The 15,841-nt window shown below is 45.3% G+C and overlaps 1 protein-coding gene across 8 annotated transcripts in view; it reads left to right on the forward strand.

Moving 5' to 3' along the window:
- Positions 1–15,841, forward strand: part of LOC115138425 (ankyrin repeat and SAM domain-containing protein 1A-like) — a 71,644-nt gene that overhangs the window by 20,890 nt on the left and 34,913 nt on the right. For 3 of the 8 annotated variants that reach the window (XM_029675273.2, XM_029675280.1, XM_065000368.1), the window contains exons 4-8: positions 3,219–3,334; positions 12,490–12,588; positions 12,900–13,046; positions 13,354–13,470; positions 15,181–15,354. In XM_029675273.2, coding sequence (XP_029531133.1) covers positions 3,219–3,334; positions 12,490–12,588; positions 12,900–13,046; positions 13,354–13,470; positions 15,181–15,354 — 653 coding nt within the window. Of the gene's footprint in view, positions 1–2,334; positions 3,335–12,489; positions 12,589–12,899; positions 13,047–13,353; positions 13,471–15,180; positions 15,355–15,841 lie in introns of those variants that run through there. The other 5 variants (XM_029675288.2, XM_029675265.2, XM_065000370.1 and 2 more) reach the window with 5 other exon arrangements.

The following is a 15,841-nucleotide window of genomic DNA, read 5'->3' on the forward strand; positions in this document are numbered from 1 at the left end:
AAACACCAAAAGATGCCTAGAGTCGCTGCTCATCTGCGTGAACGTGCCTTAGGCATGCTGCAAGGAGGCATGAGGACTGCAGATGTGGCTAGGGCAATAAATTGCTATGTCCGTACTGTGAGACTCAGTGTTACAGGGAGACAGGACGGACAGCTGATCGTCCTCACAGTGGCAGACCACGTGTAACAACACCTGCACAGGATCAGTACATCTGAACATCACATCTGCAGGACAGGTACAGGATGGCAACAACAACTGCCCGAGGTACACCAGGAACGCACAATCCCTCCATCAGTGCCCAAACTGTCCGCAATAGGCTGAGAGAGGCTGGACTGAGGGGTGTAGGCCTATTGAAAGGCAGGTCCTCACTAGACATCACAGGCAACAACGTCGCTTATGGACACAAACCCACCGTCGCTGGAACAGATAGGACTGGCAAAAAGTGCTCTTCACTGACCAGTCACGGTTTTGTCTCACCAGGGATGATGGTCGGATTCGTGTTTATCGTCGAAGGAATGAGAGTTTACACCGAGGCCTGTACTCTGGAGCGGGATCGATTTGGAGCTGGAGGGTCCGTCATGGTCTGGGGCGGTGTGTCACAGCATCATCGGACTGAGCTTGTTGTCATTGCAGGTAACATCAATGCTGTGCGTTACAGGGAAGACATCCTCCTCCCTCATGTGGTACCCTTCCTGCAGGCTCATCCTAACATGACCATCCAGCATGACAATGACACCAGCCACACTGCTCGTTCTGTGCGTGATTTGCTGCAAGACAGGAATGTCACTGTTCTGCCATGGCCAGCGAAGAGCCCGGATCTCAATCCCATTGAGCACGTCTGGGACCTGATGGATCGGAGGGTGAGGGCTAGGGCCATTCCCCCCCCCCCCCCCCAAGAAATGTCCGGGAACTTGCAGGTGCCTTGGTGGAAGAGTGGGGTAACATCTCACAGCAAGATCTGGCAAATCTGGTGCAGTCCATGAGAAGGAGATGCACTGCCGTACTTAATGCAGCTGGTGGCCACACCAGATACTGACTGTTACCCCCCCTTTGTTCAGGGACACATTATTCAATTTCTGTTAGTCACATGTCTGTGGAACTTGTTCAGTTTATGTCTTAGTTGTTGAAACTTATGTTCATACAAATATTCACACATGTTAAGTTTGCTGAAATTAAACGCAGTTGACAGTGAGAGGATGTTTCTTTTTCTGCTGAGTTTAGAACGGGAGAAGGGGAAAAACCTACATACCATATTTATTCCGTACAGAGGTCTGTGATCTGGGGCTCCCAGATCTGTTCCCTGCCTCTGATTGTGGTGTCCTTTCTGCACTAGCAAGATCAGAGGGCCTCTGTGCAATTCTAATCAGTGCAGAGGGTGGGTAGAGAGAAAGACTGTATGGTAGAGGTAAAGTAGAGAGACATAGACTGTGGTAGAGGGAGAAGGAGGGTAAGAGTGGCTGTGAGCAAGAGGAGAGAGGCTATGAGTAGAGGGAGAGGGAGGGTGAGAGAGAGCGAGAGACTGTGAGGTAGAGAGAGAGGGAGGGGATTGATATAGTGAGAGTGTGAGCCAGAGAGAGGTAGAGGAAGGAACAGAGAGAGAACTGATACGTGGAGCTGTACCCTGCTCTATTAGGCAACATACGGCAGCCCTGCAGTGCACTGAGACTATGTGAATGAGGGAATGTGATAGAGAGCAAGAAAGAGAGCAGAAGAGAGAGAGCAAGAAGGACAGGGTAAGAGAAATCTTGAGGAATTTGGGAAAGGGGATGAGCATCAAGACTGCCTGTTGTGCATGCAGGAAGGGCACGGTTGAGGCTGCTTTCTGGGCTCGTGAGTATCCAGCATCAGGACGTTATGCCCTGTGAGGGAAGCAGTTTGGAGAGCGTGTGAGCCGAGAGCAGCTTCTTTGTGACAGTACGTGCATCAGACAGGGGATGCAGCAAACCTCTGCCCAGAGCACAGGGGCTTCTGGAGCTAGCTGTACCCACAGCGGGGGAGAGCCAGGTGGGTGGAGGGGGCTTATCGGATGGGGAGGGGGCAAACTGAACCAAGGTGGTCCTGTGGAAATCTCAGCCAAGAGTCAAGAGGCTCACCTGCGCTCTGTTGGAGCTGAGCTTGGATTTACTGGTGTGAGATATAAGAATGTTATCTGAATGAGCCAGCCTCCAGAGGAGTGTCTATATGTTGGGAAGCACCAGGTTTACCACCAGGATCTCTGGGAACACCAAGGACATAAAGCCTCTTTTCACAGGCAAGCAGGTGGGCAGGTGGCTGGAGTTTTATCAATGGGCTGGTAATTGAATTCTGATTTGATTCCATCAGTTTTTCATCAACAGTCGGGAGCCACAAGGGAGACCTGAGTTTTGGTGTATGAGATCGGAATCTCATTCCGTTTGTGGAGTAAGAAAATAATCCTATAGAGAATATCATGATCCAGATTACATTAATAGTTTACTTTATCATGGTTCTACCTTTATTCAATGAGCCACATCAGAGCTCTCAGACAGGTTGTCCACTAAAGCCATGGGACTGACACAGAGGTGACCAAGTGCTACAAAGTGTACTCTGGGAGCTGTAACTTACTGTGGTTTATCATACCTTAGTGGAATATAATCTGTTTTAAGGATTATGATGATGGTTTAACCAGGACAAGAGGACACAATGTGGAGTGTGATATCCAGTAATACTGTATCATTTTTGTGTGGCATTGAAAGTTATTTTGTTTAGTGCTTCGTGTACTGGAAATATTGACACATTTTTAGGCATAGGCAAAGTCACAAACACTTTTTTTGTAGTCAAGGATGTACCTACCAAAGGGATCAATTTTCATGTCAGTAATTAGCTAAAGATTTTTATGGAAGATGCCAGATTGGCTCAATCAATTGAACGTGGTGATCAATATTCAAAGGGTCTACATATCCAACTCTACCTCTACCCTTGCCTGACATTGACACTCACAGTAACGACAGTGGGTGTACAGTATATCACGGCGGGCTGGTTCCACCACTATATCTCCAGTGTAAGAGTAGCCGGGCCCCTCCTGCTCTGTGGGAGCTGCCCTCCCCCAGCCTGGACCCTGTCTCCTCTGCCCTGTTGGTGCTCCTGCACTCGGCTGTGCTGGCCGAGGATGATGTGGCAATGTCATGTCTCGTCCTCGGAATGCCGCTGCTACCGGCTGAAGGGATTTTCCCTGCTGAAGCGCTTCCCTCTCTCGGCAGATGGGGCCTGCAGCAAAGCCCTGGACCAGCCTGTGGGAGAGTGGCTGGAGCATGTGGGGCTGCCACAGTACGAGAGCAAGCTGCTGCTTAATGGCTTCGACGACCTACGCTACATGGTGAGTCAACATGTCTAAGATATTTTCTACTTTCCATCTTCTTTTCTCCCTCTTCACTTTCTCTATCCATCTTATTCTCTCTCTCCCAGTTTCCATCTCCCTTCTATGGCACAACAAAACCTATTAACATGCCATCTCATTTACAGTAAAATCCCAGTCACGACCATTCCACCTATCTTGGTAGGCTGATTTATGTTCTATAACCTCAATCCCCATGCTGGCCCAGCCAGATAACATACAGAGTATAGCTCACCCAATCATCAGCAGATACGACAAGTGGCTCTGTTGAGGCCACAGTATGGATATTACTTCAATTTCTGCTAACGTCAACTGCAATTCTATGAGATATATTGTGGCAAAGTTAAGATTCCTTTTTTTCAGAGGCAAGATACTTCATGCTGTAGTGACTGTCTATTGGGATGTCATGGTCAAATTGTATACTGATTTTAAAAAATGACATTTTTGTAGTCCTGAAAAATCTTTAACTGATGCCACTTCAGCCAGAAAAACAGTTTTCAACTCGAAAGTTACATAATTATGACATCCCTTGTGCTTCTTACAGATGCAGGATCTTAATTTGAATGCAAACATGTAGTGTATTTGAGGTTTAAAAAGCCATTTAAAGTTTGCAATTTACACAATTTACACAGATTTGATACACACATTTTTTTTCAATTACTACAGAAATGTCCATTCATTATAATCCACATAATAATTCACATTTCCTGTTGCTGCAGGATTTTTAATTTTTTAATTTTTTATTTCACCTTTATTTAACAAGGTAAGCTAGTTGAGAACAAGTTCTCATTTGCAACTGCGACCTGGCCAAGCAAAGCAGTTTGACACATACAACAACACAGAGTTACACATGGAATGAACAAAACATACAGTCAATAATAAATCAGTTTAAAAAGAAAACAAAGTCTATATACTGTGAGTGCAAATAAGGGAGTTAAGGCAATAAATAGGCCATAGTTGCGAAGTAATTACAATATGGCAATTAAAACACTGGAATAGTAGATGTGCAAAAGATGGATGTGCAAGTAGAGATGCTGTGGTGCAAAAGGTGCAAAATAAATAAATACAGTATGGGAATGAGGTAGATAGATGGGCTGTATACAAATGGGCTATGAACAGGTGCAGTGATCTGTGAGCTGCTCTGACAGCTGGTTCTTAAAGCTAGTGAGGGAGATGGGAATCTCCAGCTTCAGTGAGTTTTGCAGTTCGTTCCAGTCAGTGGCAGCAGAGAACTGGAAGGAAAGGCGACCAAAGGAGGAATTGGCTTTGGGGGTGACCAGTGAGATATACCTGCTGGAGCGTGTGCTACGAGTGGGTGCTGCTATGGTGATCAGGGAGCTGAGATAGGGTCGGGCTTTACCTAGCAGAGACCTGTAGATAACCTGTAGCCAGTGGGTTTGGCAACGAGTATGAAGCGAGGGCCAGCCAACGAGAGCGTACAGGTCGCAGTGGTGGGTAGTATATGGTGCTTTGGTGACAAAACGGATGGCACTGTGATAGACTACATCCAGTCTGCTGAGTAGAGTGTTGGAGGCTATTTTATAGATGACATCGCCGAAGTCAAGGATCGGTAGGCTGGTCAGTTTTACGAGGGTATGTTTGGCAGCATGAGTGAAGGAAGCTTTGTTGCGAAATAGGAAGCCAATTCTAGATTTAATTTTTGATTGGAGATGCTTAATGTGAGTCTGGAAGGAGAGTGTACAGTCTAGCCAGACACCTAGGTATTTGTAGTTGTCCACATAGTCAGGACCGTTCAGAGTAGTGATGCTGGACGGGTGGGCAGATGCGGGAAGCGATCAGTTGAAGAGCATGCATTTAGTTTTACTTGCATTTAAGAGCAGTTGGAGGCCACAGAAGGAGAGTTGTATGGCATTGAAGCTCGCCGAGAGGTTAGTTAAAACAGTGTCCAAAGAAGGGCCAAAGGTATACAGAATGGTGTAGTCTGCGTAGAGGTGGATCAGAGAATCACCAGCAGCAAGAGCGACAGCATTGATGTATACAGAGAAAAGAGTCGGCCTGAGAATTGAACCCTGTGGCACCACCATAGAGACGACCAGAGGTTCGGACAACGGGCCCTCCGATTTCACACACTGAACTCTTTCTGAGAAGTAGTTGATGAATCAGGCAAGGCAGTCATTTGAGAAACCAAGGCTGTTGAGTCTACCAATAAGAAATATTGTTATTGACAGAGTCGAAAGCCTTGGCCAGGTCAATGCCCAGGTCGATGAATACAGCTGCACCGTATTGTCTCTCATTGATGGCGGCTATGATATCATTTAGGACCTTGAGCGTGGCTGAGGTGCACACATGACTAGCTCGGAAAACAGATTGCATAGCGGAGAAGGTATGGTGGGATTCGAAATGGTCGGTGATCTGTTTGTTAACTTGGCATTCGAAGACCTTAGAAAGGCAGTGTAGGATAGATATAGGTCTGTAGCAGTTTGGGTCTAGAGTGTCTCCCCATTTGAAGAGGGGGATGATCCTGGCAGCTTTCCAATCTTTAGGGATGTCAGACGATACAAAAGAGAGGTTGAACAGGCTAGTAATAGGGGTTGCAACAATTTCGGCAGATACTTTTTTAGAAAGAAAGGGTCCAGATTGTCTAGCCCGGCTGATTTATAGGGGTCCAGATTTTGCAACTCTTTCAGAACATCAGCTATCTGGATTTGGGTGAAGGAGAAATGGGGAGGCAGTGTTTCCTAGCCTCAGTTCAGTGGGCAGCTGAGATGAGGTGCTCTTATTCTCCATGGACTTTACAGTGTCCCAGATTTATTTTTGAGTTTGTGCTACAGGATGCACATTTCTGTTTGAAAAGGCTAGACATTTACATTTACATTTAAGTCATTTAGCAGACGCTCTTATCCAGAGCGACTTACAAATTGGTGCTTTCACCTTATGACATCCAGTGGAACAGCCACTTTACAATAGTGCATCTAAGTCTTTTAAGGGGGGTGAGAAGGATTACTTTATCCTATCCTAGGTATTCCTTAAAGAGGTGGGGTTTCAGGTGTCTCCGGAAGGTGGTGATTGACTCCGCTGTCCTGGCGTCGTGAGGGAGGTTTGTTCCACCATTGAGGGGCCAGAGCAGCGAAAATTTTTGCTGGGCTGAGCGGGAACTGGACTTCCTCAGTGGTAGGGAGGCGAGCAGGCCAGAGGTGGATGAACGCAGTGCCCTTGTTTGGGTGTAGGGCCTGATCAGAGCCTGGAGGTACTGAGGTGCCGTTCCCCTCACAGCTCCGTAGGCAAGCACCATGGTCTTGTAGCGGATGCAAGCTTCAACTGGAAGCCAGTGGAGAGAGCGGAGGAGCGGGGTGACGTGAGAGAACTTGGGAAGGTTGAACACCAGACGGGCTGCGGCATTCTGGATGAGTTGTAGGGGTTTAATGGCACAGGCAGGGAGCCCAGCCAACAGCGAGTTGCAGTAATCCAGACGGGAGATGACAAGTGCCTGGATTAGGACCTGCGCCGCTTCCTGTGTGAGGCAGGGTCGTACTCTGCGGATGTTGTAGAGCATGAACCTACAGGAACGGGCCACCGCCTTGATGTTAGTTGAGAACGACAGGGTGTTGTCCAGGATCACGCCAAGGTTCTTAGCGCTCTGGGAGGAGGACACGATGGAGTTGTCAACCGTGATGGCGAGATCATGGAACGGGCAGTCCTTCCCCGGGAGGAAGAGCAGCTCCGTCTTGCCGAGGTTCAGCTTGAGGTGGTGATCCGTCATCCACACTGATATGTCTGCCAGACATGCAAAGATGCGATTCGCCACCTGGTCATCAGAGGGGGGAAAGGAGAAGATTAATTGTGTGTCGTCTGCATAGCAATGATAGGAGAGACCATGTGAGGTTATGACAGAGCCAAGTGACTTGGTGTATAGCGAGAATAGGAGAGGGCCTAGAACAGAGCCCTGGGGACACCAGTGGTGAGAGCGCGTGGTGAGGAGACAGATTCTCGCCACGCCACCTGGTAGGAGCGACCTGTCAGGTAGGACGCAATCCAAGCATGGGCCGCGCCGGAGATGCCCAACTCGGAGAGGGTGGAGAGGAGGATCTGATGGTTCACAGTATCGAAGGCAGCCGATAGGTCTAGAAGGATGAGAGCAGAGGAGAGAGAGTTAGCTTTAGCAGTGCGGAGTGCCTCCGTGATACAGAGAAGAGCAGTCTCAGTTGAATGACTAGTCTTGAAACCTGACTGATTTGGATCAAGAAGGTCATTCTGAGAGAGATAGCGGGAGAGCTGGCCAAGGACGGCACGTTCAAGAGTTTTGGAGAGAAAAGAAAGAAGGGATACTGGTCTGTAGTTGTTGACATCGGAGGGATCGAGTGTAGGTTTTTTCAGAAGGGGTGCAACTCTCGCTCTCTTGAAGACGGGAGGGACGTAGCCAGCGGTCAGGGATGAGTTGATGAGCGAGGTGAGGTAAGGGAGAAGGTCACCGGAAATGGTCTGGAGAAGAGAGGAGGGGATAGGGTCAAGCGGGCAGGTTGTTGGGCGGCCGGCCGTCACAAGACGCGAGATGTCATCTGGAGAGAGAGGGGAGAAAGAGGTCAGAGCACAGGGTAGGGCAGTGTGAGCAGAACCAGCGGTGTCGTTTGACTTAGCAAACGAGGATCGGATGTCATCGACCTTCTTTTCAAAATGGTTGACGAAGTCATCTGCAGAGAGGGAGGAGGGGGAGGGGGAGGAGGATTCAGGAGGGAGGAGAAGGTGGCAAAGAGCTTCCTAGGGTTAGAGGCAGATGCTTGGAATTTAGAGTGGTAGAAAGTGGCTTTAGCAGCAGAGACAGAGGAGGAAAATGTAGAGAGGAGGGAGTGAAAGGATGCCAGGTCCGCAGGGAGGCGAGTTTTCCTCCATTTCCGCTCGGCTGCCCGGAGCCCTGTTCTGTGAGCTCGCAATGAGTCGTCGAGCCACGGAGCGGGAGGGGAGGACCGAGCCAGCCTGGAGGATAGGGGACATAGAGAGTCAAAGGATGCAGAAAGGGAGGAGAGGAGGGTTGAGGAGGCAGAATCAGGAGATAGGTTGGAGAAGGTTTGAGCAGAGGGAAGAGATGATAGGATGGAAGAGGAGAGAGTAGCGGGGAGAGAGAGCGAAGGTTGGGACGGCGCGATACCATCCGAGTAGGGGCAGTGTGGGAAGTGTTGGATGAGAGCGAGAGGGAAAAGGATACAAGGTAGTGGTCGGAGACTTGGAGGGAGTTGCAATGAGGTTAGTGGAAGAACAGCATCTAGTAAAGATGAGGTCGAGCGTATTGCCTGCCTTGTGAGTAGGGGGGGAAGGTGAGAGGGTGAGGTCAAAAGAGGAGAGGAGTGGAAAGAAGGAGGCAGAGAGGAATGAGTCAAAGGTAGACGTCGGGAGGTTAAAGTCGCCCAGAACTGTGAGAGGTGAGCCGTCCTCAGGAAAGGAGCTTATCAAGGCATCAAGCTCATTGATGAACTCTCCGAGGGAACCTGGAGGGCGATAAATGATAAGGATGTTAAGCTTGAAAGGGCTGGTAACTGTGACAGCATGGAATTCAAAGGAGGCGATAGACAGATGGGTAAGGGGAGAAAGAGAGAATGACCACTTGGGAGAGATGAGGATCCCGGTGCCACCACCCCGCTGACCAGAAGCTCTCGGGGTGTGCGAGAACGCGTGGGCGGACGAAGAGAGAGCAGTAGGAGTAGCGGTGTTGTCTGTGGTGATCCATGTTTCCGTCAGTGCCAAGAAGTCGAGGGACTGGAGGGAGGCATAGGCTGAGATTAACTCTGCCTTGCTTTCGTAACTGCCTGTGTATATCGGTTCCTAACTTCCCTGAAGAGTTCCATATCGCGGGGGCTATTCGATGCTAATGCAGTATGCCACAGGATGTTTTTGTGCTGGTCAAGGGCAGTCATGTCTGGGGTGAACCAAGGGCTGGCTATATCTGTTCCTGGTTCTACGTTTTTTGATTGGGGCATGCTTATTTAAGATGGTGAGGAAATTACTTTTAAAGAACAACCAGGCATCCTTTACTGACGAAAAGAGGTCAATATCCTTCCAGGATACCCGGTCGACTAGAAAGGTCTGCTCTCTGAAGTGTTCTAGGGAGCGTTTGACAGTGATGAGGGGTGGTCGTTTGACCGCAGACCCATTACGGACACAGGCAATGAGGCAGTGATCGCTGAGAACCAAGTTGAAGGCAGCAGACGTGAATTTGGAGGGCAGGTTGGTTAGGATGATATCTATGAGGGTGCCCGTGTTTACGAATTTGGGGTTGTACCTGGTAGGTTCCTTGATCATTTGTGTGAGACTGAGGGAATCAAGCTTAGATTGTAGGATGACCGGGGTGTTAAGCATGTCTCAGTTTAGGTCACCTAACAGCACGAGCTCTGAAGATAGATGGGGGGAAATCAATTCACATATGGTGTCCAGGGCACAGTTGGGGGCAGAAGGTGGTCTATAGCAAGTGGCAACGGTGAGAGACTTGTTTCTGGAAAGCTGGATTTTTAAAAGTAGAAGCTCAAATTGTTTGGGAACAGACCTGGATAGTATGACAGAACTTTGCAGGCTATCTATGCAGTAGATTGCAACTCTGCCCCCTTTGACAGTTCTATCTTTTCGGAAAATGTTATAGTAACGGGTGGACATTTCTGGGATTTTGGTGGCCTTCCTAAGACAGGATTCAGACACGGCTAGGACATCCGGGTTCGCAGAGTGCACTAAAGCAGTGAATAAAACAAACTTAGGGAGGAAGCTTCTAATGTTAACATGCATGAAACCAAGGCTTTTACGGTTACAGAAGTCAACAAATGAGAGCACCTGGGGAATGGGAGTTGAGCTAGGCACTGCAAGGCCTGGATTAACCTCTACATCACCAGAGGAACAGAGGAGGAGTAGGATAAGTGTACGGCTAACGGCTATAAGAACTGGTCGTCTAGTACGTTCGGAACAGAAAGTAAAAGAGAGTAACATTTTTGGGGACCGTAAGGCCTACTCTAAGAACTACTGGCTAAAAACCACACAAAAGAACCGGAGAATCTCTTTAATAAGGTAATAATAGGATGAGGATAATGGGTCATTAGCATTGTGATGTTAATGTTAATCTCTTGACTAATGTGTCTGAGATGTAGAAGCACCAAGCAGATAATTGATGAGCTCCCTGCAGGACATATTACCCTCAGATACTTACAAGGACTTGTAGGTTGTGTCTGAAAAGGTCAGAGCAGTCAGAGAGATGTTGTAAAGGTTCAATGGTGTCCTATTGAACTGTCTGTCTGACAAATTCTTTGTATCACTGCAGAGCTGATGTGTTAATTATTTTATTTACTTGGTGGGCTGATTCTGGATCAGGAAAGGTGTTGTGCTGGGTTTTGCCCTGAATCGTTTTTGTGAATAGTTGACATACTCTGTGAGATATTGTTCAACCCTATCATCAAAAGAATTTATAAATCACATAGAAATACAATATCATGAAGCCATGAGGAGCAAATGTAATGGTGACTGTGCCAGAGATGCACATTAGTTGGTGAACAACTGACCTGAAAGATGCAAATATAAAGATGTCATCTTCATTAATAAAATAGGAGAGAAATCAAATCTTCTCTCTCTTTTATACTAAAGCTCAGTGGGGAAAATCTGAATGCCCGATTTTCCTGCTGACCCCAAAGGCAAGGGTGTCATAGAACAAATTCTTCATTACTGAGAAATCATAGTTAGACTACCCTTCAGACCTATCAATGTAGATACAGTATGACTACCATCAGAGAACACAGGCTCACATACACTCTGTGGGGATTTGATTTGATTTGATTTGTCTCAGCATGGGATGATTGCTCCAAGTGCAGCTTTTGAGGGATCATAAATAATAAACCGCTGTGTCCCCATTTTCCTAATTTTTACAAGTTGATAATAATTTTTTGTTGCTTTCATCAACCATAAATGGGTCTCTCATGTCTCTCGTATGGCCTATCGTTTTTCCCTTATGGGGCTTTTGGTGCTTTTTACATCGCAAATCATAAAATACATATATTTTTAGAGCCTCCTCATTTCATGACACCTTCCTCCTTTGTGATGAAGTAGACTGTAGACTGTATGTATCACAGTTATGTAATAAGCAGTTATAGATATGGATAAAAATAGATATTCATTACTTAATCATATTTTCCCGATGAAGTATAAATGACAAGCTCCCATGGGACCTCCTGGAACATCCAACAATCACTTTAGTTGAAATATCTATTTCAGGCTATTCCTGAAGTCAGTCACTGCATTAGTTTGATCCTTGTTCTAGTGATAATCAGTGTGTAATTTCCTACTGTCATACCTTGTGACTGTAACTGCTGCATTGTGCTCCAGAAACAAGCAGTGATGCCATATTTAGAAAAGACTAGCTCCATTTTAACATTCTTGGCCAGGAAGAATCAATCTGCGGCAGTCCACTGGGAAAATGCTGAGCTACACATTTTTAAGGGTCTCCTTGTATCTTTGTTCCCCCCTATAAACCTGAATTAGATGACGAAGCTTGTGCCTCTTATGGAGAACTACATAAAACAAATGGTGCACATTTATTGTTGTCAATCATTACTGTAAAGGAAAATGGGAAATGTTGACTTTGTTGTATTCACAATTATATGCAGTGAAATCCTCATTCCTTGTCTCCAACATCACAGCTGTTTGCATACACACACACACACACACACACACACACACACACACACACACACACACACACACACACACACAGATGCGTAGTCCTAAACATTTCCCTCATAGCAGATGTAATGTTACATTGCAGCTCAGATGTAAAAGCTGCTGCAGTTTTGATTGCTTTTCCCTTGGTGGTTTTTCATTAAAATAGATTGATTACCTTTGGCATGCACAATTTATTTGACTCCAATGTCCTCCAATTCTTGTTTGTCTGAGGACATAAATAAGTGTGTGTGTGTGTGTGCTTTTACTTGTGTGTTCATTTGTGTTTGTGTGTGTGTGTGTCTGTGTGTGTGTGTATTATTGATTGCATATAGGGACCTATAGAGTGTAGGAGATGTTGTAATGTCTATGTTAATAGTTATCTTAAGGGATTTATACGTGTTTCAGTATACTGTGGACTTTGGGAAGTGTCTGCAGTTTGTGGTACTTGTGTAATTAACTTATGCGTGTGCATGCGTGCGTTGATGCTTTTGTAGGGCAGTAACGTGATGGAGGACACGGATCTTAGAGATATGGGAATCACTGACCCTGGCCACAGAAAGAAGATCATCCGTGCAGCACGCAGCTTGCCCAAGGTACAGTAGTTATCATCAGTCCAGGTCACTGCCTGGTAACCTTGTGCCGGGTTGACCATTCATCCCTGTCTAAGAAGCCACCGTACATCAAGGTGTCAAGGAGTGTGCATTATCTATGTTTGTGCACAGTATTTTCAATCATGATAATGTATTGTAAAGTAGCTTTGATCTAGTCTGCAGCTATGTTTGGCAATAGCAATCATGTGAACAAGCCTTTTGACATTGTGTACGGTTTTAAAATCTTGAAAGAAATTGTGAAATCCTGCTTTTATTTTAATGTAATTTGATCTCCTTTCTGTCCCTCTTTGTAGGTGAAAGCCCTGGGCTGTGATGGCAGCACCTCTCTGTCCACCTGGTTGGATGTGCTAGGCCTCCAGGAGTACCTGCCTAACTTCCTGTCCAGTGGCTACCGTACCTTGGACTGTGTGAAGAATCTATGGGAGCTGGAGATTGTCAATGTGAGGCCAATGTTTTGTTAGTGAATTATGTAGTGCCTCAGGGAAGAGACAGCACTGTGCTGAGCTTAAGGCAAAACAGATTTGAGCTGAATAATTGAGGAGAGTCCATTCTGTCTGCTTGTCGAGTGCCAGCATAGGTGTCAGACTCACTATATACAGTCAGTGTGAGTGTATAATGTGTATTTCCATTCATATTTGTTGGTTTGTACTTGTTTGTCAATATTAGTGTCTGTGTTGTTCATATGAACGTAGTCCTATGTACGGTCTAGTAGTTACCATTGTGTCTTATCTGTGCATGTCTCTGCAGGTGTTGAAAATCAGCCCTCTGGGCCACAGGAAGAGAATCATAGCATCTCTGGCAGAGCGGCCCTATGAGGAGGCCCCGACCAAATCACAGATCTCTCACCGTCTCTCACAGATCAGGGTTAGTAAGAGTAATCAGTGTCTTACATTTGAACAATAATCCCAGCTAGCACATTTGGTTCCTTGGAAGTTGTGGGAACATATGTTTTTGGTTTCTCACTGGATCTGGAAACGAAGCCATAAGTTTCCTGACCGGTAAAACGGAAGGGAACATTTATTTTTAGGTTGCAGGGAGGTTCAGAGAACGTTTTAACCTGGTTCCTTGAAAGTTTTTCTGGGAAGTTTTATTAAGGCTCTGAGAACTAAAATTATTATTATTATTTTTTTTTTATAACTTCCTTAAAACTACTACTGAATGTTTCAATAAGACTTTTAATAACACTGCTAGCTTATTTTGTATTAACTTGAAAAAAAATCCAAGTACAGATAGAAATGAATTTCCTTAGGCATTAATCATGCAAACGTATTTCTTTTGAATTGTGACACAGCGTCAGTGAGCTTCAAACCTATAATCTTCTGCTCTCTATGCATGGAATTAGTCCACTGCACCACCAGGATGGAGCTAGCATGCCATGTTTTATTACACATACAAATCTGCTCCTTTTAGTATATTAAAACAGATCACTTTTCAAAGGAAACAAGCACTCATTAAGATGAGGTGTGATCAATTAGTTGTCGAGGCCGTACACCTGAACACAGTTAACAAGATAGAGTTTAGTTGATGCTGAGAACAGAATCGGTGGAGGCTGCTGAATTGAGGACGACTCATACTAATAATTGTTTGCGTTCTGAGAATTAAATGTATGTTTTTAATAACATTCTTAGAATGTTCTCTGAATGTTACTAAGGTTTATTGTGTTTTTTATGGAAAGTTTTCATAACGTTCTCGAAACAGTTTGAGAACATGACTTTAAATAGAACCACGTGGAAACCTGTAAAAAACGTTATGCTGAAGTACTGAAATTGCCACAGAAGAATGTTGTTTCTTAATGTTCTCTGGACTATATTTAAACATTCCCAATGTCAAACCAGTTGGAGAACATTCCTAGAACATTACCAAAATTTAAATTGAAGCTACAATATGTAACTTTTTGGGCGACCCGACAATATCCATATCGAAATGTGAGTTATAGATCTGTCATTCTCATTGAAAGCAAGTTTAAAAATGGGTAGATATGTTCTATGTGCACTATCTCTATGCCTCCTGTTTTTTAGTTTCCTTTTGTGTCTGCTACTTTAGGTTTTGTACACCAGCTTCAAACAGCTGAAAGTACAATATTTTTGGTTATGGATATATCACAGCACTTTAGATAGTACAATGATTTTCTCACTATACTATTTTCTCACTATGTTTGTCACATAAACTGAAATTAGGCAAATTATTAGAATTTTAGCAACCATAAAATGTCGGAGCGAATAAATGTAACCATGTTTGAACTTTTAGGAAACGTTCTGTTCATGAAATACCAAGAAAATATATATTTTTTGTCAAGTTCCTTAAATGTGCTAAGAATGTTTTAAAGCCAAGCCACTATCCTGCACCATTCTCAGAAAGTTGTGGGAAGGTAGTATGCAAAATAACCATAGAACAATCAAGCTCTAAGAAACACATGGTTCTCAGAACATTATGTGCTAGCTGGGATCTCATTTGTACTGTATGCCATTACATAATGCTCTAATATCTTATTGAAATCTGTATTGTGTCACTATGTTTTCTTATCTTTCACATCCAATCAGTCATAAATATGATCAATCAATCTGTACGTGGCAGTTTCAGGACCTTTTGTCCCAGACAGGGACCTCTCCTCTGAGTCAGATGGACCCTTCCACCAGTCGCTCCATGGACATGCTCCTGCCCTTGGGAGAGGGAGGCAGGAGGAGGAGAGCCATGGACCAGGACTGTAGCGTGTCCCTGCGCTCCTACAGCGAGAGACCCCGCTCCCACGTTAGTCCTCCTGCCAAAACGCTGTCTTTACCTGTACCCCATGAAGTAACAGAAATACAGTATGTGTCTCTGTGGTGTGCTTGGGATAATCATGTTATAAAGAGAGCTATCTGCTGCTGGGGTGATCTGAAACAGAAGCTGTTATGTGTTTAACAGATTATTGAAGTCATTCCATGCTTGTATTAAATATGCACTGAGTATATAACACATTAAGAACACCTGCTCTTTCCATGACATACATTATTGACCAGGTGAATCCAGGTGAAAGCTATGATCCCTTATTGATGTCACTTGTTAAATCCACTTAAATCAGTGTAGATAAAGGGGAGGAGACAGGTTAAAGAAGGATTTTTAAGCCTTGAGACATTTGAGACATGGATAGTGCATGTGTGCCATTCAGAGGGTGAATGGACAAGACAAAACATGTGAGTGCCTTTGAACGGGGTATGGTAGTAGGTACCATGTGCACCAGTTTGTGTTAAGAACT

This window comes from Oncorhynchus nerka, linkage group LG2 (genome assembly GCF_034236695.1).
Source record: "Oncorhynchus nerka isolate Pitt River linkage group LG2, Oner_Uvic_2.0, whole genome shotgun sequence".
Taxonomy (NCBI): Eukaryota; Metazoa; Chordata; class Actinopteri; order Salmoniformes; family Salmonidae; genus Oncorhynchus; species Oncorhynchus nerka.